General features: G+C 44.4%; 1 protein-coding gene across 1 annotated transcript in view; it reads left to right on the top strand.

The window, feature by feature from the left end:
* C10H1orf21 (chromosome 10 C1orf21 homolog) overlaps nucleotides 1–27,198 on the top strand; it is a 77,271-nt gene that overhangs the window by 21,632 nt on the left and 28,441 nt on the right. The window contains exon 2 of the mRNA XM_054384400.1: nucleotides 2,464–2,558. Within this exon, the coding sequence (XP_054240375.1) occupies nucleotides 2,464–2,558 (95 nt within the window). The remainder of the gene's footprint in view (nucleotides 1–2,463; nucleotides 2,559–27,198) is intronic.

Raw genomic sequence — 27,198 nt, 5'->3', positions numbered from 1 at the left:
CATATCAGGGATGCTGCTGTTTGATAAATTCACAGGTTTATTGTTTAAATTCTAGAAGAAATAATATGTGTATGGATATGGCCTAGGCCAAATTCAGCTTTGGTCTAAAGGGGAAACATCAGCAGCAGATTTCACATTAACCAGCTGTGGATTTGCCTTTGTTGACACCTGGGCAAAGATGAGCCAACATGTGCCCAGGTGGCCAAGAAGGCTAACAGCATCCTGGCCCGATGCAGTAATAGTTTGGTAAGCAGGACCAGGACAGTGATTGTCCCCCTGTACTCAGCAATGGTGAGGCTGCACCTCAAATACTTGGTTCAGATTTGGGCTCATCACTCCAAGAAGGACATTGAGGTGCTTGAGTAGGTCCAGAGAAGTGCCATGAAGCAGGTGAAGGGTCTGGAGGACAGGTCTTGTGAGGAGCAGCTGAGGGAACTGGGATTGTTCAGCCTGAAGAAAAGCAGGCTGAGGGGAGACCTTTTGTCCCTCTACAACTCCCTGAATGGAGAGCTTGGAGCCAGGTTGGGGTCGGTCTCTTCTCCCAAGTAACAAGTGATGGGGTGAGGGGAAATAGTCTCAGGTTGTATCAGGGGGAGGTTTAGTTTGGATATTAGGAAAAATTTCTTTCCTGCAAGAGTGGTCATACATTGGAACAGGCTGCCCAGGGAGGTGGTGGAGTCACTGTCCCTAGGGGTGTTCAAAGAATGTGTAGACATGGCACTTGGGGACATGGTTTAGCGAGCATAGTGGTGTTGAGTTGACAGCTGGACCTGAGGATCCTAGAGGTCTTTTACAACCTTTATAATTCTATACATGGAAAACCATGTTGTATCTTTGAAAGAAGATTGGTTTAGGCTTATTTAACTTCTGCACTCTGTGGTTAATGATTTCCTGAAAAGAAACTTCCTTTTAAATAATTCTGATTATTTTTAACAACTGAGTAACCCAGAAAAGTCCATTTAGGCTTTATTTTTCCCTTAGCAAGTGAGATAAATAGTTTGAAAACCCAAAGAAATAGAATCAAATTCGTGCTGTTTCTTTTAATTTGCCCAGATTTTTCCTTTTATTCCCAGTGTACCATGACTCATTTAATTTTGGATCAACATTTTCCACTTACATGGGATCAAGTTTCTTTTTTGCATATATCCTGGCTGGAGGAGTCTGGATGCAAAACTCTGGGGGTTTTTCTGATGGATTCACATGTTACAAAGATAACCAGAGCAGAAAGTGATAATGTTGGGACTGCAAGGACTATGCAGGCTAGAGAGAAGAACCACTTTACCCTGTGTCACATGTTGTCCTACCAAAGGGAAAAAAAAATAAAAACTCTGTTCAAGTTTTAGTGAAGCTGTTGCTGTGGGGTAGTGCATTTGTGTTCGATGTATTTCAGTAGTGACTCTGGAGCTGGGAATTCAGTATTCCATAAAAGCATAGAATGGCCTAGTTTGGAAGGGACCTGAGAAATCATCTATTCCAACCTCCCTGCTATGGGCAGGGATGCCTCTCAGCTAGACTTGGCTGCTCCCTCAAGGCCTCATTGAACCTGGCGTTGAGCACCTCCAGGGAGGGGACATCTACAACCTCTTTAGGCAAACCATTCCAGAGTCTCACCACTCTTGTATTGAAGAACTTCTTCCTGAAATCTAGTGGACAAGCTGAAGTGCCTAGCTGATGAACATTAAGGGCAAACCAGGAATCTTACTTCTCTTACTTATTTTCTCACTTTGGAAAATATTCACGTGTGGGAAAAATGGTTGTGGAGGGGGGAGTGGGGAGAGGAAGATGGTCAGCATGGGTCCCTTTTTCCAGAAATCACTGTATGACTGTGCATTGTGTACCTTTAGCTTTAGCTCCATTAAAACAGGGCAGGAAAACCAAAATTAAAACCAAATGCAGTAGCATTAGGGATTGGGTGTTGGGGGGTGGGGGGGTTGGCTTTTAACTGAAATTTTAAATAGCCTCCGTCAGCACTGCTTTTTAAAAAAGCTTTTTTCAATGCAAGGAGCACCCACGAGCAGACTCCTCTCTCTAGTAACTACTGTACATCGCTTGTTTGCCCACTGATGATGAAAATGCAGGGGGGATGGAGGAGCAGAGAACTTGCTGGTGTTAGACCTATTATACAGGAAATCAGGGATGTGAGGGAGAGTGCATACCACATGTCCCCTATTCATGGTGCTGTGGCTGTACTGAACCACAGAGCTCCTAGAAACCAGAACTGTAAATTCTCACTGAAGTTTCAGTCAGGAAAAGCTTTCTTGGTATCAGCCACATTTAAGCTTTTGAAACTATATACATGTACTTTTTAGTTACTTTACTTAATTAGGGTCTTTTCTAGCTAGCTGTTTTGGTTTTAGTTTGGTTTTTGTCCCAGCTGCTGAACAACACTGGTTCAAAAATTATTATTTTTTCTTTTTTTTTCTTTTTTTTTTTTTGTTTGTTTTTTGTTTTCTTGGTGCTCAGATGAGTATAGGATCAAACCAGTGGAAGAGGTCAAATACATGAAAAATGGGGGAGAAGATGATCAGAAAATAGCAGCCAGGAACCAAGAAAACTTGGTAAGGATTGCACTTATCGCTTATCTAATGAAATAACGTGGCTCTGCTTTTGTCATGAAATATGCAACGTGCAGCACATTCCAGCTACAGCTTACAGCAGGCGGCAAGAGGATTTCCTCCACAATGTCAGAACCCTCTGCAAAGCTCCCAGAGAAGGTGCAAAACACAACTTTTTCCTGCTTGTCTTCCTGAATTAGGCTCCACTTGATCTTGGAGTGAGCACTTCCACGAGACCATTCTCTCGCCTCCTTTGCAGGTCCAATATACACCCTTTGAAACATGTGTGTCCATATTGCAAAGGGGTTGGGAGTAAACCAGCAGTAAGAAAATGGCCTGCTTATACAGATACTATTTGTTCTGGTCTTCCTGGGTTACATATTTTAAAATTCACCAGGAAGGCAGTTTGTGATTAAAAAAAGCAATTTATTCCTAACACAGCAGTTGCAGGAGTCGTTTTATGTGTTTCTTTTCCCCTGATTTGAGCACCTTGCTGGCTCATACTTCCACTCACAGGAAGGAAATGGCAGGTAAAGCCTTAGTGCTACTTGAAATAACTAGGATGCTGTTGATGTGGCTTAAAAATCACAGTTGAGTCACTTCTGGCATTTCTGAGAAGTCGTTTCTCCTCTTCTAAAGCTGGAAGAATGTCAGCTTTAGAATTGTCTGACTGGGGCTTTGCCTGCTTTAACTTCTTGAAGACTTCTCACAGTTGGGTGCAAAATTTCACGTCCGGTTCCACTCTTTCATTGCAGCTTTTCTTCACGTAGGATTGTTTGGGTTTTCTTCCTTCTGTCAGTAAGACCAAAGGGGAAACATCAGCAGCATAATTTCACATTAACTATTACCACCAGCTGTGGATTTGCCAGCTGAAAATAAGCCAACATATACCTGGGTGGCCAAGAAAGCAAACAGCATCCTGGCCTGGATTGGCAACAGTGTGCCCAGCAGGACCAGGGCAGGGATTGTCCCCCTGTATTCAGCAATGGTGAGGCTGCACCTCAAATACTGGGTTCAGATTTGGCCCATCACCCCAAGAAACATTGTGATGCTGGAGCAGGTCCAAAAGAGGGCAACAAAGCTGTTGAAGGGTCTGGAAAACAGATCAAGTGAGGAGCAGCTGAGGGACCTGGGGGTTGTTCAGCCTGAAACAAAATAGGCTGATGGTAAACCTGACTCTCTACAATTCCCTGAAAGGAGGTTGGAACCATGTGGAGGGCAGTCTTTTCTCCCAAGTAACAAGTGATGAGAGGAAATGGCCTCAAGTTACCCCAAGGGAGGTTTAGGTTGGGCACAAGCTCCAGCAACCTGGATAGTTCATATTTCCACTTCCAGACACACATCCTTGATTTGCACAAGGACATGTGCATTGCAGAGCTGGTTCTGCCATCCTAACTCTATTGTTCAAGTGCTGGTGGAACAGCAGGGAAGATGATTTCTGCCTCAGTCTCCAGATGAGGTGTTTGCTGCCTGCCATTCTGCATCACTGATGCCTCAGTGGACAGCACAGCTTCGCCTGGCAGCAGGATTTGTGGTTTTTTAGTGCCTCAGGAACATTGCTGAGAAGATCACCTTTTCTGGCAGCATCCGCAGTGCATTTAGCTTCATCACCAGTGTAAGCATGTTTGTTTTGAACTGGAAGACGGGTGACTGCAAGGCACTACTTGTTTGGTTTAGAGACCTCTGCTTTGTTGTTAAGCAGAGGAAAAGGGAAAAAATGAACAAAATTATCAGGTTTTTGGATTAAAAAAAATGGGAAAAAGTATAGCAGGTTTGATTTTAAACTAACCTTCAGCTGTAGTTGGAATATTTGCAGAAGGTAACATGCCACTTGAATGACAACAAGGAAGAGTTCAGGGCAGCTTAGGTCTTCTGAGGTGGCACAGTTGCCGAAGTATTCAAAACCAGACAGATATATTTTGCACTTTGAGTGCCTGCTTTCTTGTATCACCTAATTGTAAGCCTGATTAAATTTGGGAAGAGATGTTTCTGCAGCACAGTGCTTGTTATTTTATTATTGACAGGTTATGTTTGATGGGAGTGGTGGGAAAATAGAACTTAATATTGGGTTGGAGGGCTAGTATAACTCTGTTCTATCACATCTCTCAGGAGAGAAAAAATACAGTACCACAAGAAAGGCTTCTGTCAGATTATATACTTTAAAACAAAACCCATCTTGCACTCCAAAAAGGCTTTATTTTCCTTTTCCTCATCTTCCTATAAGGAGATTACATTGTCTATAATATATGCAACTTTTTAATCCAGGAAATTGTCAAGTCCTCATCATTCCTGGATTTTTTTTCAAGGGGTTCACTGTTCGAGTTCTCCTTTGTAAAGATGGTTTAGTTCCCTGCTTAGAGGATGGGTTAAGCTACCCATCACTCAGGCTTTAGTTTTCTGAATGTTTTCTTACATAATCCTGTCTTCTCATCAGCCATTTCCAGGCAACAGAAATTTTAGGAACAAGGCAAGGCAGTGGCAGGAACAACCAGCCTTTTTCTCTCCTCTCTTGTTTCTTAATCCCACCTTTCTTTATTGTCACAGGGTTGCTAATTCACATCTCCCTCAGAAACATGGCCTGGATGAGATGTATAACCTGAATGCCATTGTAAACTGTTCCCTGGGAACTGCTCCAGTGTAGGTTATCTTATCCTCTCATACTTCTGCTTGAATTCTGTTACTCAGATGCCATTGAATTTTTCAGTCCCATTATCATCACTATTATTTTTTAAGGTGTTTTGAAGTATGACTTAAACTCCCCCACCTCTGCTGAAGTGAAAATAAACCCACTTCCCTTAGAACTTAGGCTCTTTGATGTGGTGCTCTCTCTGCGTTTCATGTTGCAGTATTTCTGAGTCAGGGTGAAAAAAAAAAGTGAGGTCAGGAAAGTAGATAAAGAGGATGAGAGGACATGGCAAACACCAGGCAAATTGCCTTTTTGTACTTGGGTGCTGTGGCCAGGGTCCCATGCTTTCATTCAGTTTAAAGACAGAATTGGAGATGGGCTGCTACAAGCATAGGTATTCCTGGGAGAATCAAGACTCTGTCAGCAAATCACAATCTCCTCAGCTTCAACTTGAAGCTTAGGCAGGGCTCAAACCTTGAGCGAGGCTGACCCTGTAAAGCAGAAATACTCCTTAAATGGGAATACAGCTGGGGCTGTATGCCAGGTGAAACAGAAGATGCTCCATGTGAAGATATTTTTTGGCACAATCAAAGGCTTCCTTGAATTAAATCATAGGCTCTTGAACAGAGTGGGGGGGAAAGAAAGGAAATAAGAAAAGATTAAGAAGCCAAGCTTGTTTTCAGCAGCTGTCACAGTCAGTTATTGTTTTCCTGCTGTTCTCTCATTGACTTGATTCACTTCTTTATCCAAGTGGTTTCTCCAGCTCTCTACTTGCTGATGGAATCTCTCAGGTCCTGGTTTCATTCCTGTTACCTCAGCTCCCAGCATCTTCCTGCCTGGGCATCTCCATCCTCAAAACAAAATCAGACACAATGCATTTGGTGGGGCAAATCTTGAGCTGACAGTCCTATGTCCTTGTAGCCTGCAGCTGGTTATGGGATGTAACAGGATGAGGTGATGGAGATCTGGGATGATACTGTGTGCTGCCACTCTACACTGCTTGAGTTAATAGCTATCAGCTAAACAGGAATGTTTGGTGTCAGATGGGCACAGAATGAGTAGAGAGATGAAAGAAAGTCATTTGTACTAGAGATTTTTTTAATCCCAAGAGTTGGGCTAGATATTTGTAAGGAAACGTGGAAATTGTGCTAATTTTCAAATGAGATATGGTTGTGCTGGGAAGTGGATTATTATTCCTGGAAGTAAATAAGCAGATGTGATGGTTCCTTGTGCATTCTGAAACAGAAGGACTGGCTGTGATGGTCCTGTGCTGGCATGGCTGGGAAGGCAGGCAGGCTGCTTTTGCCCATGATGGGCTGGGATCTGGCAGGTTTGGTGGCTCAGGCACAGCTGAGACGATGCCGTCTCCTTGCACAGCTTGGTGCCAACATGCCAAGTGAGGTCACAAACATCCATGTGTTAAAAGTAAACCTCAGCTCCCATGGATCCACAGCAGCTCTGCAAAACCTTCTGGACCAAGGTGAGCTCTCCTGCATTTTACAGAATCACAGGATGCTTGGAAGGGACCTCTAGGGATCAGCTAGTCCAAGCAGCTTGCCCAGGATCACAATGACCAGGTGGGTTTGGAATCTCTCCAGACAAGGAGATTCCACAACCTCTCTGAGCAGCCTGCTCCAGGGCTCCAGCACCCTCACAGCAAAGAGTTTTTCCTCCCGTTCAGATGGAACCTCCTGGATTCCAGTTTGTGCCCGTTGCCCCTTTTCCTGTCACTGGGCACCACTGAAAAGAGTCTGGCCCCATCCTTTTGCCCCCAACCCTTTAGCTATTGATCAGCATAGATCAGATCCCCTCTCAGGCTGCTCTTCCCCAGGCTAAACAGCCCCAGGCCTCTCAGCCCTTGCTCCTCACAGAGATGTTCCAGTCCCCTCAGCATCTCTGTAGCCTCCACTGGAGTCTCTGCAGCATTTCCCTGTCTCTCTCAAACTGAGGAGCCCAGACACAGTTACTCGAGCTGTGGCTTTACAAGGGCAGAGTAGAGCAGGGAGGAGAACCTCCCTTGACCTGCTGGCCACACTCTTCTGAATGCACCTCAGGACATCACAGGCCACTGTGACCTTGAGGGCAGATTGCTGGCTCATGGTGAGCTTGTTGTCCACCAGCACTCCCAGGTCCTTCTCCACAGAGCTGCTTTCCAGCAGGCCAACCCCTCACCAGTAATGGTGCAGGGAGTTACTCCTCCCTGAGGTACCTAACTGTTTCCCCATCTTTTTAAGGGCACTATGCATTATTTAAAGGCTTTATCATAACCCTTCTCCAAACAAAGAGACTTGTACCAATGTTGAGTTTACTACTCAGCAAATCTGGATTGGTTTTTTGTCCCTAAATATTAGCAAAAAGCTAGATCACAAACCTCATGTACCAGGTTTTGTCACTCTGGAAAGCTAAAAAGCCAAAAATAAGGAAGTATTAATATTTTAAACATTTTAAGTCTATTCTGAAAACCTGTATGACCAGAATAAATAATACATTGGATCATTTCTGAAGATCTCTAAATTGTTTGTTTGGAAAGGACTCACTGCTTAGCTTTACGTTGTTGTGTTAAATCCACAGAGTATAATCTCAACACTATTTAATGTTCATAATAGGAAAAACTTAATTATCTTCATGTCCATACTCTAATGGCTTTCCATTGTAGAACTTTGTGGCCAGGAAGGGTAAAATAAAAAAATGTGTGGTACTGCTGCAGCTTAGTATTACTTTGGCAAACTTGAGCTGTATGTTTTCCTCTGAAATGGTCTGTGATAGCACAGAGACCTCTGAAAATATCAAATTCGTGGATTCATAGATTCATAGAATGGTTTGGATTGGAAAGGACCTTAAAGATCATCCAGTTCCAACCCTTATGCCATGGGCAGGGACACCTCCCACTAGACCAGGTTGTTCAAGGCCTCATCCAACCTGGCCTTCAATAGCCCGGGGAGGTTGTGGAGTCTCCTTCTCTGGAGACTTTCAAAACCCACCTGGAGGCATTCCTGTGCACACTACCATAAGTGATCCTGCTCTGGCAGGGGGATTGGACCTAATGATCTCTTGAAGTCCCTTCCAACCTCTGATATACTGTGATACCTCCAGGGAGGGGGGCATCCACAACCTCCCTGGGCAACCTGTTCCAGTGTCTCACCACCCTCACTTCCTAATCTCCAGTCTAAATCTGCCCTCTTCCAGCTTCCACCCATTCCCCCATGTCCTGTCACTACAAGTTCTTGTAAAAAGTCCCTTCCCATCTTTCCTGTAGGCCCCCTTCAGGTACTGGAAGGCCCACTCTGAGGTCTCCCTGGAGCCTTCTCTTCTCCAAACAGAGCAGCCCTGAGTCTCTCAGCCTGTCCCCACAGGGGAGGTGCTCCAGCACTCTGATTGTTCTCATGGCCTCCTCTGGTGCTGCTCCAGCAGCTCCATGTCCCTCTTATTCTGGAGGCACCAGAACTGAATGCAATGCTCCAGGTGGGGTCTAAAGAGAGCAGGGGGGCAGAATCATCTCCTTCATCCTGCTGGTCACAGTGTTTTTGAAGTTGCCTTCTGGGCTGCCATCAACCATTGTTGGCTCATGTTGAGTTTTTCATCAACTGATACCCCTGAGTCCTTTTCCTCCAGACTGCTTGTGAGCCATTCCTCGCCCAGCCTATAAAGGTGCATTATTTTGTGTTAGGTGGTTTACTAGATATTTATGGCAGTTCAACTTTTGGATGTTTTTGTAGCTTTTACTAATAGAATTTTCTTTTTTTTTTTTTTTTTTTTTTTGTCTGCATTGGTACAAAAAGCTACTTACTGGGATTTTTATCTGAACCCTCAAAACAATTGGGCATAATCCACTGTTTTGTCCCTACACTCCATAGTGAAATTGCATATTAGAGCCTGAGATGAATTCCTGCTGGAGCTGGAAGAAAATTGCCTCTCTCTGTTGCTCTTGCTGTCTCTCACTCCACCTTTAATAACACATACAGTGTTTTGCTTCTTGTTTTTCCCCAATAAGTATGAATTTCCACTCTACTTACCTGCAAATGTAATTTTTGTCATGCTGTTATTTCCAAATGGCATCTTGATGCTCCCCAACCCAGTGCTGCTCTCCATTTAGCCTTCAGCTCTGCACTATTTAGTATTGCAAACCCTTTGTCACCTGTGGCTCCCTATTCAATACTAGTTACCATCTTCTGCAGCCATACATTAAAAGCAGACAGTGGTATCTGACTTGATGAAGTGTGTGAAATTAAAAGCCTAGGAGAAGTAGAGGATTGAAACAAAGGTTATAACTATATAAAAATGTAAGATGTGGAAGGGAAGGCACTGTGTTGATATTACACACAGTGTGCAGAATATCTATTATGGATCTATCAATCATAAACAATTTGTGATGTGTAATGCAAATATTGGCATATGTCTGAATTCCACGTCCATTTAGGAAACAGATTTGAAATGCAATGCCAGGTTGCTCAGTCCAGGCAATAAAATAAATAAGGAGTAAGACAGCTTGCCACTCTTTGGGTAAAATTTATTGTGGTATTTGGTGATATTTTCCTTTCCACCTTATGCAAAATACCACAAGTGCAAATTTAAGTGTGCAAATACAATTAATATGGTACTTTAAAGTGTTTAAAGGCACTGCTGCTTACTATCACTAGATAAGCTTTGAATTGCTGTGTTTGAAGTGTGTAACTTTGTTATCACAGTGCTGTTGGATGGTGCTGAAGAGCCCTGTAAAATTAAAATTTGTATCATAGAATCATAGAGTCTGATCTGATTTTGATCAGAAGGGACCTTTAAAAGTCACCTAGTCAATGCCCCCTGCAGTCACAGGAGTATCTGCAACTAGAGCAGGTTGCTCAGAGCCCCAAACAACTTGACCTGGGATGGTTCCAGGGACAGAGCATCTACTGCCTCTCTGGGCAACCTGGGGCAGTGTCTCACCACACTCAGTGTAAAATTGTCTTCCTTCTCTCTAGTCTCAATGTCCTTCTTTGAGTTTAAACCCATCACTCCTTGTCCAGTCACAACAGCCCCTGATGAAAAGTCTGTCCCCAGCTTTCCAGTCAGCCCCTTTAAGCACTGAAAGATCACCAGGAGGTCTCCCTGGAGCCTTCTCTTCTCCCAGCTGGACAATCCCAACTCTCTCAGCTTGGCCTCACAGGTAAGGGCTTCCAGCCCTCTCACCGTTGCTGTGGCCTCCCCTGGCCAGGTCCATGTCTCTCCTGTGCTGAGGTCTCCAGAGGGCAGAATCCTTACCCTCCTCCACATGTTGCCCAGGCATAAGAATAATAGAAGGACCAAGTGATTGTTGCCAGCTGTGCACAGAGACCTGATAATGTGCAGGGGCTGCTGCTCTGCCCACCTGTTGCATTTCCTATAGCCCTGAAAGCTGGAAAAGAGAGCAGAGAAGTTGTGGGCTACAGAGCAAAGCTACTCCCCCACACATTTTCCCACAAGGAGAGGCAGCCCTTCCACTTTGCCTGGATGCTGCATCAGCCAAATCTTAGGGCCTGGAGGGAGATCTGTGGAAACAGGTCCCGCAGATGATCCCCATCCAAGCTGCTCTTCTCAGGCTCAAGAAACAAAGGACAGAGCAAAAGATGCCACTAAAATATGCAGCTATGGAATAGGTAAGTAAATGAAAGCCAAGGATTAAAATTTTAAAAGAACTAAATAAAGGGGTGATGAGTGTAATATCTAACTGCATTCTGTTGGAGGCGGTAGCAGGATTCATTTTAGGATAAAGGAGGCCGCATCCTGTACCCCATGGGCAGGCTGGGGTGCATGTGAACCTCCCTGCCTGGGCATCTCCACGGGCACAGGGGTTGTTTCCTCCAGGCAAAGCTACCCAGAGCAGCACCAGGACAGAGCTGGCAAAGTAAATGCTGTGCTTCACGCTGGAAAGAGGTATTTTGGTTCTTACTTTGTTAGGTGATATCAGAGAAGTTCTCCTGGGAATTTTTGGTGGACGAGAAGTTCACCATGAGCTGGTAATGTATCCTGGTGGCCAAGACAGACAATGGTGTTCTGAGTTCTGTTAAGAGGAGTGTGACCGTCAGGTTGAGGGAGGTTCTCTCTGTCTTCTCTGCCCTTGTGAAGCCACAGCTGGATTATAGTGTCCAGTTCAAGATACAGGTTTAGAGACCTGGGACTGTTTAGCCTGGAGAAGAGCACTCTGAGAGGGGATCTGATCTATGCTGATCAATAGCTAAAGGGTGGGGGACAAGAGGATGGGGCCAGACTCTTTTCAGTGGTGCCCAGTGACAGGAAAAGGGGCAACAGGCACAAACTGGAATCCAGGAGGTTCCATCTGAACAGGAGGAAAAACTTCTTTGCTGTGAGGGTGCTGGAGCCCTGGAGCAGGCTGCCCAAAGAGGCTGTGGAATCTCCTTGTCTGGAGAGATTCCAAACCCACCTGGACATTGTGATCCTGGGCAAGCTGCTGTGCATGCCCATGCTTTACCAGGGAAGTTGGATTGAATGACCTCCAGAGGTCCCTTCCAACCCCCACCATGCTGGGATCCTGTTATATAATTGTTTGTGGGTTGTATTTCCCTTCAGTTTCCATTCGTAGGGTCTGGATCACTGCATGCTGTACTCCATATACTCCCAGATTCCCTTTCCCAGGGAAATTAAATTAAAAATCATCTTTTGCCTTTTTTTTTTCCCCTAAGTCTGAGATCCTACATGAAGGGTGCCCTATCACTATCACTACTAACTAATTACAACACTTCAATTTTCATAAGCCAGCCTCTCCAGTGTTTTTGGCTGACATGCTTTTGCAGCTGGAGTAGATGTGCAGGGGAAGGGTATTGTCACTTGAGCCAGTGATTTTAAATGCCCTGCAATTAGCTGATTTCCATATTGCCTGTTTCATCTCACATTTGCAGAGATATTCTTCAAAGAAGGGTTCCTCATAATGAATTTATGACAGTTTTAGCTCATTCCATTTACAGGTCACTGCATATTATACAGACATCAAAGTAAATGATCGCCCTAAGTATTAATATTCTTTTTCTTCTGGATTCCATTAGAGATGGGTTTGGTGGACAAAATATTAATTTTTCCCCTAGTATTTAAATTTTGAAAATCTAGGAAATAAGTGGATACTATTTAAAATGTTTTTTAGCAAGTCAGAAAATAGCATAGAAACTAGTTTTGCTTCAGGTGCACTTCTTCAGACTGATGCTTGCTTCAGTCTGCAGGGCTGCATCAGGGCTTGCAGTTCTTGATGCAGGGCTGCATCAAGAGGAGTTTGGCCAATCTGGTCTTCATAGTGCTAGATTGAGAGATAGAATGCTGTGATTCATGATTGATGTGATTTTAAAGTGGAAAGCTTAAAAAAAAAATACCAAAAAAGATGTGCTGATTTAATATGATCTCTCCCAGTTTAATCCCAAGGACCACCACAGGGACTGGTGCTGTCGGATGGCACACTGGCCTGCAGGAGATGGGTCAGGTCCTGTGTCTCAGCCCTTGCTCTGTACTTCTGACTGATCTCATTGGTCATACTGGTGTGGAGATTTCAAGAGGCAGGTCTTTTCTTTTGCCATCCCAGCACATGAGAGCAGCACGTTGCATAATCTAGATTTGTCATTATTTGACAAAAAACCCCAAATTTTCTAATCTCTTTTTTCAAAAGAGCATTTTCAAGTTTCAGTTTGCCTCTTTCTGTCCCAAGCCCTGTTGCTCCTCTCTTAAAGGATTATAAAACCAGTGGCTCCCAAGCCATTCTGCACCCTTCTGTCTTGCATCTGGATTGGGCCAATCCCAGACACAAATCCAGGCTGGGTGCAGAGTGGGTTGAGAGTAACCCTGAAGAAAGAGACTTGGGGTTGTTGGTTAATGAGAAGCTCACCATGAGCCAGCATTGCCCTCATGCAGCCCAGAAAGCAGCTGTGTGCTGGGCTTCATCAAGAGGAAGCCCCAGCAGGGCAAGAGAGGAGATTCTGCCCCTTTACTCTGCTCTGGGGAGACCCCACCTTGAATACTGCATCCAGTTCTGGTGTCCCCAGCGTAAGAAAGACACACAGCTATAGAAGTGAGTCCAGAGGTGGGACCACAAGGATGATAAAAGGGCTGGAGCACCTCTGCTTTGAGGATAGGGAACCTGAGTTGTTGGATGAGGTCTTGGGCAACCAAGTCTAGTTCAGAGGTGTCTCTGCCCATGGCAGCAGGGTTGGAGTAGATGATCTCTCAGGTTCCTTCCAACCTAGGCCATTCTATGATTCAGTGATTCTTGTTTGGAAAGCTTTCATTTTGTCCCCTTTTTTACATAAATAAGTTGCTTTTTTTTTCCCACTAGCTAATCCATATGAGACTTTCTTCATCACCTAAATTATTTCTAGTGCTGTTTTCCCCTCTGCTTCCTGATTGTTTAGTAAGAAATGCAATAAATACTTTAAGAAGCAGCATAGAGTAGAAGATCCAAGAGCAAGGAGTACATGGAGGAATAAAAGTTGTAGCAGGAGAGCAGTAATTATTTAAGTAATCATCTAAAAGACAGTATCTGTTGTACTGAATGAGCATGAAACACTGTTTTTCTGTTTCAATTGTGGCTGCTTTTGTGAGCTTTTCCACCTGTTAGGCAATTGTGTGCTCATAGAGCTTATTGAGCAGGAACATTTTCCACCACTGCAGCAGTTACTTTGTGTGTGCTGGTTGATATTTTGATTGTGCATCATCACAATGTGGAACCAAGTTGGTAAATATTTCAAATCCACTGTGGAGAAAATTATGGTATTTTGTACAAAATTATTTGAAACCACAGTGGATGTTTTTAAGTGGATTTTTGGTGGGGTTTTAATTCTTTCAGATAAATGAGGAGTCTCTGTAGGGGTTTTACCATCTTAAGCTTGCTGGGACAGTGCTGCAGTGAGGGCCACACCTGGGCAGAAGACATCCTCTAGTGAAAGGGAACTGGCAAATGCTGTTGGGGAAACTCATTAGCTGTATTAACAGGCTCATTGAGCTCTTCGGCCTTAATTACTCCATGCAGAAGGTGACAGGCCTGGCAAATCCAGGTCTCCCCAAGACCTGGCATGGACTCAGAAGGCACTTCCCTGATTGCTTTCCTGCTGCTGCATGTTTTGGGACCTTTGGGAAGGTTAAAGCTTTCCAAAGCCTATGTGGGTCCAACTTACCAAAGTGTTTGCCAGTGCTGGAGTGGCCACTGCAGAGGTCTCCAGAATGTTGTGAAGCTATGAGATGATCTGATCCACTGAGGAGGTGAAAGAGCCAAGAAGAGGGGACTTATTCTTGTAGGTGGATGAAAGTGAAGTCATGTAACTTACAGACTGGGATAGGGGAGAATGATGACATTCCCAGTGTTCTTGAGATGTTGCTAGTGCCATTTACAAACCCTGTCCTGAAAAAATAAACTAAGTGTGATATACTTGGGAAGGGGAGGAATATAAATGTAACATTTTCAGGATTTTTTTTTTTTTTATGTTAAGGTTGGAGGATTTCTTTTCCTTTTTCTAAATGAGAAGCATTTTCAATTATTTATTGATGTAAGATGCCTGGAGCATCATTTAGGCAGTTGACAAATAGAGTTGTCATAAACAACTTTTCATATTAGAAAGCTGAAGAAGACAGCCTGTGCTTCTGTTTTAAATAGAGAGATGGAGGCTGGAGTTGGGACTCTGTGAATGTTTGGGGTTCACATCACGGCTGTGGCAGTAAACTCCATCTTGGGCAAGCAATGAGGCACTACTGGTGCTTTAGACATCACTGCCAGCTCTGGCTAGTCAATGTGAAATTCCCTATAGTGGACAGGGATATGTCACTGAAAGAGTAGTCAAGTCGTAGGACAGGCTGCCCAGGGCAGTGGTGGAATCCCCATCCCTGGAGGAGTTTCAAAGCTGTGTAGATGTGGTGCTAAGGGACATGGTTTAGTGGTGACCTGGCACTGCTGGGTTAAGGATTGGACTGGATGATCTTAAAGGTCTCTTCCAACCAAAACAATTCTCTTATTCTGTGATACCTGCCTGTAGTTGAACTACAAATACATCAGTTACATCAAAGAATAAAATGCTGAGTGCATCTGTCCCTTAGTACTATGGATGCTTAAACCAGGGCTGGAAGGGGCTCAGCCTGATTTTTTTCTTTTTCACTGTAATTTGGCTTTTCTGCTTCGCTTCTTCTCCTTTGCTTTTGCGGATAGCCAAGACCAGCTGCTCTGCAGGCAGCTAAGAGATTCAGGAGCATGTGTTGGAAGGGATTAATGCATTCAGCTTATGGAAGGAGGAGGAGGAAATTGGACTGGTAGGAGGGGAATCAATTATTATAACCTTCAAGGGTTCAGAGGTGTTTGGTTTTTTTAAGTAAAAAGAAAAACAGAATCAGGGAGGTAAAAGAAAACTAGGAAAATAAATACAAGCTTGTAAAAGCAACTACTTCAATATTATGAAAATCCTGAGTAGAAAATCCAGGTCTTGTGTGTGTGGAGGATGCTGCAGTTTGGAATTACATGTAGGTATGCTATAAAATAAATCTCCTGTATACATGAATGATTTTTAATGTGAAGCACTAGCTTAGAGAAATAACAAATAATCATAGAATGGTTTTCATTGGGAAATATCTTTAAGATCATCCAATCCAACCGTTAACTCAGCACTGTCAGGTCACCACTAAGTCACATCCCTCAGCACCACATCTACATGGCTTTGAAATCCCTCCAGGGAGGGGGACTCCAGCACTGCCCTGGGCAGCCTGGGCCAGACCTTGACAACACTCAAAGGGAAGAAATTGTCCTAATGCCCAACCTACATCTCCCCTGGCACAACCTGAGGTCATTTCCTCTCATCCTATCACTTGTTACTAGGGAGAAGAGACCAGCCCCCACCTCTCTCCAGCCTCCTTTCAGTGAGCCAGAAGGTCACCCCTCAGCCTCCTTTTCTCCAGGCTAAGCAACCCCAGTTCCTTCAGCTGCTCCTCACCAGGCTTGTTCTCTAGACTCTTCACCAGCTTCATAGCCTTTCTCTGGACCTGCTCCAGCAACTCAGTGTCCTCTTGGAGTGATAGACCCAAAACTCAAGCCATTATTCAAGATGCAAAGTAACACTGAACTAAGCTAAAAAACAGCTCGTGCTTCATGTTTGTTCTTACTGGGAAGAAAACTTTATATGGTTTGCTCTTTGCTTCTGCAAGCAGCAGTGTTGGAGCTCAAACACAGCTCCCTGGTGATACACTTTCATCTCCCCTACAAACCATGCTGGTTGCCTACCTCTGTGCTCTGCTCTATCTAATATGTGATCTTTCCATGGGTCTGCTTCAAAGACAGGCAGCTTTCAATAAAGTAAAGAAGCTGCCAGATGATCTGTGCATGGGAACACAATCCCAGTGCTTTTTAAGAGGGTAGTAATATGCTAATTGTGTGTGTGTACATCTATATTTAAATGTAGTGTGGTTTAGAGCAGCACCTGAATGCTGCAGTAGCTGGGAATCAGAAGTGGCTGCTCTGCCTGCCAGCAAAAGGTAGCTCATGTATCACCAGTTCTTCCCCAAAATTTCCCCCAAACCAGAAATTTAATTCCAAAATCATGTACTTCCAGGGGAGCAACCTGGGGTTAAGTTTGCAAACCCCAAGGTATGAAATCAGAGGCAAACACCGGAGAGGGTAAAGCCATGGTACGCCGCAGAGCGTGATCCATTCTCTTCCCTAATGTTTGGACATCAAACTCCACAGTGCAAGGGGAGGATTAGAATGAGAGTGGGAGGCAGCACACCATTAAGCTACCTTTTCCCCTCGGTTTTCCCTTCCATTTGGAGAAAGGGACAGGTGTTACTGTCAGGCATGGTGGAAACCAGGAGATGATTTCAGGGTTTATAGAGATGCTGGTAGTGTTGTACTCCTGATGGTGAAATGCTGAGGGTTTGTCAGACAGCTCTCTCTTTAGACTTGGAGAGCACAATGCCTTAGCAAGCATACCTGAGCTAACCATGGGGAATCCTCAGTCCTTCCAGGTGACTGGTGGGGCTCTAAAGTAACTGGCTTCAAGCTACTCCATAGTCAGAGAATTAAAGACTGGTTTGGAGAGACCTTCCAGGGTCATCTAGTCCAACCCCACTGCAGGCAGTAGGGACACCTGTAACTAGAGCAGGTTGCTCAGATCTCCATTCAACCTGACCTGGAATGGTTCCAGGGATGAGGCTTCTACCAGCTTTCTGGACAACCTGGGCCAGTGTCTCACCACCCACAGCATCAAAAATGTCTTCCTTCTCTCTAGTCTCAATCTCCCTCATTTAGTTTAAACCATCATCCCTTGTCCTGTCACAACAGGCCCTTGCACAACAAAGTCTGTCCCCAGCTTTCTGATCAGCATCTTTAAGCACTGAAAGGCCCCCGGAAGGTCTCCCTGGAGCCTTCTCTTTTCCAGGCTGAGCAATCCCAACTCTCTCAGCCTAGTCTCACAGTAGAGGGCTTCCAGCCCTCCCCTCATTGCTGTGGCCTCCTCTGGCCCTTCTCCAACACATCGCTGTCTTTGCTGTGGTGAGCACTGCAGGTGGGGTCTCAGGGGTAGAATCCCCTCCCTCCAGTTGCTGCCCACGCTGCTGGAGGTCAGCCCAGGACATGGCTGGATCTGGGCTGTGATCTCATGGTTCTGTCTCATGTCCAGCTTCTCACTCATCAGCACCCCCAAGTCCTTCTCTGCAGGGCTGTTCTCCATCCTTTCATTCCCCAGCCTGTCTTTAAGGGTGAGTCAAGGTCAGAATGTGCTTTATTTTCTGTAAGGGCTTGGCTGAATGTATAAGTTGAGCAGCTTGTGTACTTGTGTGATTTGTAGCTTCTGGAGATCTCCTGGCTCACTGAAATCACTCCATCCTGCCCAGCTTTCCCAAAGATTAACATCCGTATGGGAAGGCTCTCTCTGAGTAGTGTTTACACTCATTTCCTTCCTAGGAAAAGCATTCAGCAGTGAAATGGGGCTTGGGCAGCACTGTGGAAGCAGTGACGGGAGATGTGAGGAGATGGTGGCACGTCCTTCCAGAGTACAGCTTGTTCTTAACGGGTTGTGTATTGAGTTTTCTGCATCCTCTGGCTTTTTTTCTTTTTTTTTTTCCTTTGGAAAAAAAAATCAAGAAGAAGCCAGCAGAACTCTTAGGGAGCTAAAGGCATTGCTCAGCCTTGCAGCGAACCCAGCTGGGGCTGGCTGCCAGCCAAAGCCTCTGCTAGCTGCAGCCTTCTCCCCATGGAACTCCTCTAAGAATAGCCCCAGTCCTCTGAAGAAGCCCCTCAAAAGAAAGGTTTGAGCAGTGTGTTGTCTTCATCTCTTGTAAAGAGGTACAGTTTGCAGAGGATTTTCTTCCCCCCACGATGGAGGCCGTTGTTTTGCCTGCGCCTGCAGTGAGCTCTTGCTAATGCTGAGAAATATTCCGAGGCGTAATGCGGTGAGTCAGGGCTTAGCCAGGAGTCAGTCATGGGATAGAAAGGATGCAGTGTCTGTTAGCCAGTGTCTCATTTCAGCGATTTTCAGCAACATGAGCAATTCCTCAACTGATGTTAATTAGACTCATAACTCTTTCTGAGATGATCTAAGGCAAGGATTAATTATAAAAGTTTCCCCATGTTAGAACATGTTTCTTTAGTTAAACTTTGGCATGCTTTCATTTTATGCTTTGCATGAAAGAATTTTCCTCTACCTCAAAATCCCTAAAAGCACCATTCTAGCCTGCTATGTAAATAACTGTATTTACTGAGTTTATCTAAACAAATCTGCTAAGTGGGAAAAACATATAAAAGGCCCAAGCACTACCAGACGATTCACACTGAGTGGACTTGCATATTCCTCGTGGGCTTGGTTATGTTTTAGAAGCTGTTCTTCTAGTTGTACTGGAATTCTCACTTCAATAATAGGCACCATAGATTGTTTTCCAATCTTCAATTAAAAAATAGATGACCTAACTAGGTGCTCTTATGTGCTTCTCCTTTTGTCTCCATGTATAGGAGCTTCTTTAGGGCCAGCTCAGAGTCTTAATCATAGAATCATACAATGGGACCTCTAGAGATCATTGAGTCCAATCCCCCTGCCAAAGCAGGATCACCTAGGGTAGGTCACACAGGAACACATCCAGACATGTCTTTAAAATCTCCAGAGAAGGAGACTGCACAACCTCTCTGGGCAGCCTGTTCCAGGGCTCCAGCAACCTCACAGTGAAAAAGTTTCTCTTCATGTTGGGGTGGAACTTCCTGTGTTCTAGCTTTCATCCATTGTTCCTTGTCCTAAAAGAGCCTGGCACCTTCTTCTTGACGCCCACTCCTCAGGTATTTATAGACATTGGTAAGATCCTCTTTCAGCCTTCTCTTCGCCAGACTTAAAAGCCTGAGTTCTCTCAGTCTTCCTTCACAGGAAAGATGTTCCGGTCCCTTAATCATCCTTGTAGCTCTCTGTTGGACTCTCTTCAGTACGTCCCTGTCTCTCTAGAAATGGGGAGCCCTAAAACTGGACACAGTACTCCAGGTATTAATGAAGATGGGGGTTTGGTAGTCCCATGTTCAACTACTTCTTTTGGTTATATTTTCTTACAATTACCCATAAAATTGTGACAAGGGCCAGCTGATGTCAACCTCATCAGTTCACCTTTTAGAAAACCTAAATAAAAATGGTCAAATGGGTGTATGGAAGGCTTGGTTTGACCTGACGGCATGCATTCCTGAAAGGAGGTTGCAGTGAGGTGGGGGTTGTCTCTTCTCCCTAATATCAGATTATAAAACAAGTGAAAATGGCCTGAAATTGTGCCAGGGGAGGTTTAGCTAGAATATTAGGAGAAATTTCTTCACAGAAAGAATAGGCAGGCATTGGAACAGGCTGTCCAGGGAGGTGGTGGAGTCACTGTCCCTGGTGGTGTTCAAGAAGCAAGTGGGCATGGCACTTTGGGATGTGGTTTAATGGCCATGGTGGCCTTAGGTTGAGTGTTGGACTTGACGATCTTAAGAGGTCTTTTCCAACCAAGGTGAATCTATGATTCAGTGATTCACAAAAGGTTAGATAAGAAGATATCTCCATCTACTCTGTCTTCTTGCTCCTTGTTTTCCTGGGAGTCAATTTTAGCAGATTCTTGCAGCGTAACATTGGAGCGATCACTGTTACGGATCCCAGCGCTAGCTTGGGAAATTTTTGATCTTGTTCACTTTTTTACTTCATAAAGCTCTTTTCTTATGATTAAGTCAGATAGCCAAATAATGATGTAATTTATTATTCTTTTTGTGTGGTCCTTCTCTGTGTGCTTTAAACCATAAAAGATTCACATCTCACTCCTCTGACTGCTGTGTTTGAAGGATTTTTTTCTGGAGAAGCATTGTGTTAGCCTGTCCTTAAGCTCAGGGAATGCAGTAGAAAATCATCAGGGGTTTTTGCACCTAATAAATTTAGACCTAGTTCCTTATCATCTGTTAATGTTTTTAATAATCTAACACCACAGGTCTCCCTCATTTTGTGGCATGTACTTGTGACTCCTGTATTATGTATGCTGATGATCACCATGTAAGTTATTAAATGGATTTTATGAGGGTGGCACAGAGCATAAAGCTGAGTTTGCTTAAGGAACACAAAGCAGCGCAAATGCAGAGCACTAAAATAACAACAAAGTCCTTTGTGTCACGTTGGGAGACAAACTGCAGAGGGATTTGTAATTCAGCTTTTGACTGAGACCCATTTCTGAAGTGGTGCTCCAGCATCACTCACTCCTCAGTCTTAGAATCACCTGGGTTGGAAGGGACCTCTAAAGGTCATCTAGTCCAACCTCCCCAGCAGTGAGCAGGGACATCCTCCATTAGATCAGGTCACCCAAAGCCCCATCAAGTGTAAAGAACTTTTTCCTAACATCCAATCTAAATCTGTTATTCTCTAATTTCAAATCATTCTTCCTCAGTCCTATCACTGCAGGCCTTCACAAACAGTCCCTCTCCAGCCTTCTTGTAGGCCCCCTTCAGGTACTGGAAGGTGGCAATTAGGTCTCCCTGGAGCCTTCTCTTCTCCAGGCTGAACAACCCCAACTCCCTTGGCCTGTCCCTGTAGCAGAGGTGCTCCAGCCCTCTGATCATTTTCGTGACTCTTCTCTGGACCCACTCCATCAGATCTATGTCCTCCCTGTACTGATGGTTACGGATTTGGACACAGTGCTCCAGGTGAGGTCTCACCAGAGCAGAATAAACTGGTAGAATCACCTCTCTGGATCTGCTGGCAACACCTCTTTTGATGCAGCCCAGGACGTGATTTGCCTTCTGGGATGCAAGTGCACACTGTCTGCTCATGTTCAGCTTCTTGCCTATGAGCACCCCTAAGTCCTTTTCCTCAGGCCTGCTTTCTGTTACCTCCTCCCCTCAGTTACTGGCAAGACAAAATGTATTGTATCTGCTTGGAGTTTAGAAATGGTGACAGATTAATTTGGAAAGACAGATTACAAACATGCATCATGGCCACAGTCTGAGTCCTATAAAAGTGATGTATGGCTGGTGCAGAATGATAAAAATTCATATTGAGGGAACAGCTTAATTAACTATTCTTGATTACAGTAGTAGAGGATGTGAATTTAATAGCTTGTCTTCAAAAGCAGAATGTGAAATCATGTATTACTTTGGTGTATCATGCCGGCAAATTGTGAGCTGCCAGAGGTTCTTCATGATTAGTTGAGTTTAGAGGAACTTAACACTGGCATGGGAGATCCCAAATAGTTATTCTGCTCTTGCTTCAAGCTTATTGCCTTACATGGATAAAGTTGTCAGGAACAAAATCATGGGAGCGGACTAGGAGCGGGACTGATAGCTGTCAGGAATGGGAAGACATAAACTGGGATTGTGAAGCGAGGACTTCAGTTGAATACCACCATCAAAATCTTGGATGGTGAAACAGGTAACAGCATTGCCATTCAGACCTCCAAGTCAATGGTCATTTTGTATGTCATCATGATTCTTGGGGTCATTATAGGTATACAGAACAGAGGTTTATTGGTTTCAGTTCTGTCATCTTCTAGCTTGAGCATCTGTAGTTCATGAAGTGTTTTGTCTATGGTCATGTTTTGTAGAGCTCTAGTTGTCCTTGGGGTGCCTTCCCAGGGCACATAGCTGAAGACATCTGTGCATCAGTATGATGCTTGTTGCTTTTGCAAGAGCATGGTGTTGATGGCTTATATCCAGAAAGCTTCTAGATCCTGTTCAGCAGAATTACTATGTAAGCCGGTGTTTCCATGTTCTATATATCCAGTTGGTTATTTCTGAGTGGAGTACCTAGTACTTGGACCCTGTCTGAGTTATCTCCTGTCCTTCAATACATCTCTCCAAGTTGCCAAGACAATTTGGAATCCTGCAAAGTAGAGTCTTCCGTGGTTTGATGCTCTCTATAGTTTTGGAAAGCAATCATGGTCTCCAGTTCATTATTATTCATCATCCCAGTTTCTAATGGATGAAGAAAATCCCTGGTGGATACAAAGCTGTATGTGAGCTGTCACTGTGCACTTATAGCCCAGACCAAATCATGTCCTGGGCTGATCCCCAGCAGTGTGGGCAGCAGGTAAGGAGGGAATTCTGTCCCTCTGCTCCGCTCTGCTGAGACCCCACCTGCAGTGCTTTGGCCAGCTCTGGAATCCTCAACACAGCAGAAACATGGAGCTGTTGGAGTGGGGCCAGTAGAGGCCACAGCAATGTGAAGGTCTCAGTCCTGAATTAAACGACAAAGAGGCTTGGTTTTCTCGTGGTGTCTTTCTCCTTGGATCAGGGCTTACTGCTACAGCTAGGCTTGCTGTACTGAATGGGACTGGCTATGCCCGAAGATATTGTGCCCTGCAGTGAGGAAATATAAAGCCCAAACTTCTTAAGGTCATGTCTGTGTCAACACATTTTTCTTGGAGAGATGGAGGGATAGATACTGCAAAAGCTGCCTCTGCAGTTACACCTAATTATTAAGACACCATTGTTTTGTATTTTATGAGTGCTTTGAAAAAATTAGCAAACCCTATTAACAGCGTGGTCTGGTGAACTCATCTGCCATTGCCTGACGACACTGTTATTTATACACAGTGGAAAAATCAATAAATTTAATCCAAGGTAAAACTGTCTGGCTCTCCAGAGGAGAAGGCTGCCTGGCTTGCTGAGGACTGGAAATCATCGCCTCATGCGAAATGAATCATGGCCAGCAGTTGTGTGGCTGAACCTTCCAGACTGATTTGACTCACGGGGGCCGAGTATCTAAATGAAGTGTGTTTGTCATGCCACAGTCCTGCAGGATTAAGAGCACTTGGATTCATTTGATCTGTTGCCTTCCAACAATATTAAACAAGTCCATTTTTTATTGTCCTTTGCACCTTGTATTTTCCTGGCTGTGCTGTCCAGCATCTTACTTTTTGGAAACTGAGCTGCAATATGACAAGTATTTCTGGCCAGTATTTCTAGTTCTGGAAGGGCTTGAAGAATTCTTGGCTGGCTTTTACTGTAGGCTTATAGCTTAGACCAAATATAACAAGAGGCAGAGTACAGCAAGTAGAATAAAATCCTGTTACTCATTATCTAGTGATACTATCTATTGATCTAGTTGAGGATGCCCCTGCTTACTGAAGAGGGCACTGGGCTAGATGACCTTTGGAGGTCCCATCCAATCCAAACTATTCTGTGATGCTATTATGTTTGGGTTGTTTGTTTGGGGTTTTTTTTGGTCTGGAAATTACTCACTGTATTCTGGGTTTTGTGATAAGTAGTCACTCTGAAATGTTTTAGTCAATATTTAGATGTTAAATAATTCTAAACAAACTGCCTGAGAGATTCTTTCAGCAAGATAATTACGCTGTGAAATTCACTTTCATTTGGGAAGTCCAGTTTATTGAATGTTTGGGATGTAAGACTTACTCCTGACATATCTCTGATTTCTCCTCTGGAACATTCTTTGCAGCTGTGTCACTGGGCAATGTTTATAATTAGGCAAAGACACAAGTTGCATCAATTAAAGTCTTTGCGAAGGTGCCTCAAGGGTAGGAGGAAAATGAAGGAGAAAGCAAAGCCATGAGTCAACTACAATAGAGGTATCAGTGTTCCTGCTCGCAGCAGCATTCATACGTAAGCGACTAAAGGCTGACAAGGTAGGAGTGGGAACAGAGGAGAACAACTTGTGATGTGCAGCTTTCCAAAGAGGTGAGCTTTGTGATGGAAACCAAGAGAGAGGGAAGGTTTCCCCCAGCCATGCCTTCTCCCTGGTTCTTTGGCTCTTGGTGGACTGCACAGACATTTGAGACGGTTGATGTGGATGAACCATGGGAAAAAGACTTAAAGTTTTCTTTTCAGACAGATCAGTGAGTTAACAGGACTCCTTACAGAGCCAGAGAAGTCCTAATCTGGGCAGAAGGAACATACCAAAAGTGCCAGGGACTCTTTTAGTGGCAGATGTCAATCAAATGGCCATAAAATGACAGTGAAATTGCACTCTTAATGAAGGACCTACCAAGAAATTAATATCCTGTGATATTGAAGTTTTTTTCTGAATATATACTACATTATAAACATTTCTGATTGGTCTGGGAGAGCATGTGCCTGATGTCCATGGAGGTGGCTGTGCAGCTCCCAGGGTCCTTTGGTGCTCAGGGAAGTGACGGAGTCACCATCTTTGGAGGTGTTTGGAAAACATCTAGACTCTGGGACATTAAGTTGAGTAGGAATGGTGGTGTTGGGTTGATGGTTGGACTTGATGATTCACAGATTCACAGATTGCATTGTGTTGGAAGGCACCCTCAAAGATCATTTTGTCCAACCCCCCTGTAGTGAGCAGGGACAGCTCCAACTAGATCAGGGCCCATCTGGTGTGCCCAGGGCCACATCAAGTCTGATTTCTTTAGAGGTCTTTTCCAACCTTAATGATTCTGTGGTTCTTTGAGGGATCTGGGAGGCCAAAAGCACCCTCACAACAAGCTCACAACAGTGTGGCTAATATTAATTGAAAGAGATTTTAAGCTCCAGGAATTTGAGGCTTAAACTAAACTCTGAGGATTAGGAGGAGACCACCTAATCATCCAAGTGTTTGTCTTCCCAGATGAGGCTTGACAGGATCCTGAGCATTCTCTGCACTCACTGACTGCTTAGCAAGTTGCTTAACCTGCCCTTTTAGAAGTGGGTGACTGGGGGAAAATGATGTGCACCATCTCAGTCTGAAATGGGTATAGTCAGAGATACCTCGCTTGGCAGGGAAAAAAGTCCATAGATGGGCTAGAGAAGAGAGCCCTTGGACACAGGAGCTCCCAGGCTTGAAGCAAGTACACCTGTAAGCAGTGCATGGCAGGGCTGTCACATTCACCAAGGCAAAGGAGCAAGCCCTATACATAGTAACAGAAAGGCTTTAATGATCCTAGAACATGAATAGCATGGTGCAATGTTACTACCCACTTATTTATAGCTGCAAGTGTAGGGTGGTGTGACTGCCCGTGTTCCATTTGGAAGGAACAAGTAGAGTAGCCTTGGCTAAAAGGAGCATGTATTTCCTTCTGCTTATTACACTCAGTTGATTGCTGTTGTTTTAGGTGAAGGTTAAACATCAGGAAATGTGTCCCCATCTTCTGGTCTTCACCCTTCCTTCTCTGGTGAAGGTTATTTTATCAGTTCTGCCTGCATATGGCAAAGGACTTTGTGAGCTGGCCTCCATGATGGTTGTCTGTCTGTCTCCCCTGTGTGCCTTATGCAGATGTTTTAAACATGTATAGCAGCATTCCAAAGAGGCCTTCTAGCACAAAGAAATTTGGCTTTGTTGTTCCATAGATGCAAAGTTAGTCTTTAACACGTGGTCATCTGCTGGAAGAGTTGTGCCAATTGTGATTCAAAAGAGGCAGCGTTATGGGCATGTGCACCACTGACCTAGGGGGGATTCAGGCACCTCCAGGGGATGAATCATTAAGTCATTTCAGTTGAAAAAGACCTTTAGGATCATCAAGTCCAATCACGAAGCAGGCTCTTAATGGGACTTGGACATGTCCCTGAGATGAAATGGGACCTTAAGGGAGATTAAGGAACCTCCATGAGATGAAACAGGCCTCTAAGTTCTTTGCAGATCCAGAAGCAAAGTGTGCCTAGGTTGAAAAGTACATCAAGAAAACTGTTAACAATGACTTTAAGCACACGATTCTTCAGGGATGTGCTTCATCACATCCTGTAGTCTCAGCAATGTGGAAGGCTGTGCTTTTCATGAAGAGTCAGGGAATGGGGAGCAGTTCTGGATTTCACTGGATATGGGAAAAAGTGATCCATTTAAACAGCTCATGCCTCAGTTTGTTTCAAAACTACTATTGCAGTCCTTGAGGTTGAGAAGTTTTGGGTGTAAGGATTGCCAGGTTTGTCTGCTAAGCACCAAGCATGGTGTTTGCAGTTGTCTTTGTAGAAGTTATATGATCTGTTTGTTCCTCATGGGGTTGATTGAGGGTCAAATGTGATCCTTGTTAGAGCTTGATGCTCTGGGTCTTGCTGGATCTCTAGTCTGTTTTTAACAGTTTACAAATTGTGGGTCAGAGAAAGGCCAAGAATATCAGTATCACAGAATCATAAAATGCCTGGTTGGAGGGCATTTTATGGTTGCAGGGACCCCATGGATCATCTGGTCCAACCTTTCTGGGTAATAGTCTAGCTGAAATGAGCTGTCAAGCTGAATCTTAAACCTGACCAATGTAGGGGAATCCACTGCTTCCCTTGGGGATGATATCAATGTCTGATTGTTCTCATGGGAAAACATCTTCTTCTGGAGTCCAATCAGAATCTCCCCAGGATTAACTTTTATCCATCACCCCTTGCCTTTTCCATTGGACTCCTTGTAAAAAGGGAGTCTCCATCTTCTTGGTAGCCACCCTTTATGTACTGGAGCATGGACCACTCTCAAGACAAGGAATTGGCTGGATGGCCTCACTCAGAGAGCTACAGTCAATGTCCAAATGGAGACCAGTGACCAGTGGTGTCCCTCAGGGGTTGGTACTGGGACCAGTGCTGTTTAACATCTTTGTCAGTGGCATGAGCAGTGGCATTGAGTCACCCTCAACAAGTTTGCAGTGACACCAAGCTGTGTGGCTGGGCTGACA

The sequence above is a fragment of the Indicator indicator genome, chromosome 10 (genome assembly GCF_027791375.1).
Source record: "Indicator indicator isolate 239-I01 chromosome 10, UM_Iind_1.1, whole genome shotgun sequence".
Taxonomy (NCBI): Eukaryota; Metazoa; Chordata; class Aves; order Piciformes; family Indicatoridae; genus Indicator; species Indicator indicator.
Note: the sequence above shows the minus strand (reverse complement) of the source record. Positions and strands in the feature narration are given on the sequence as shown.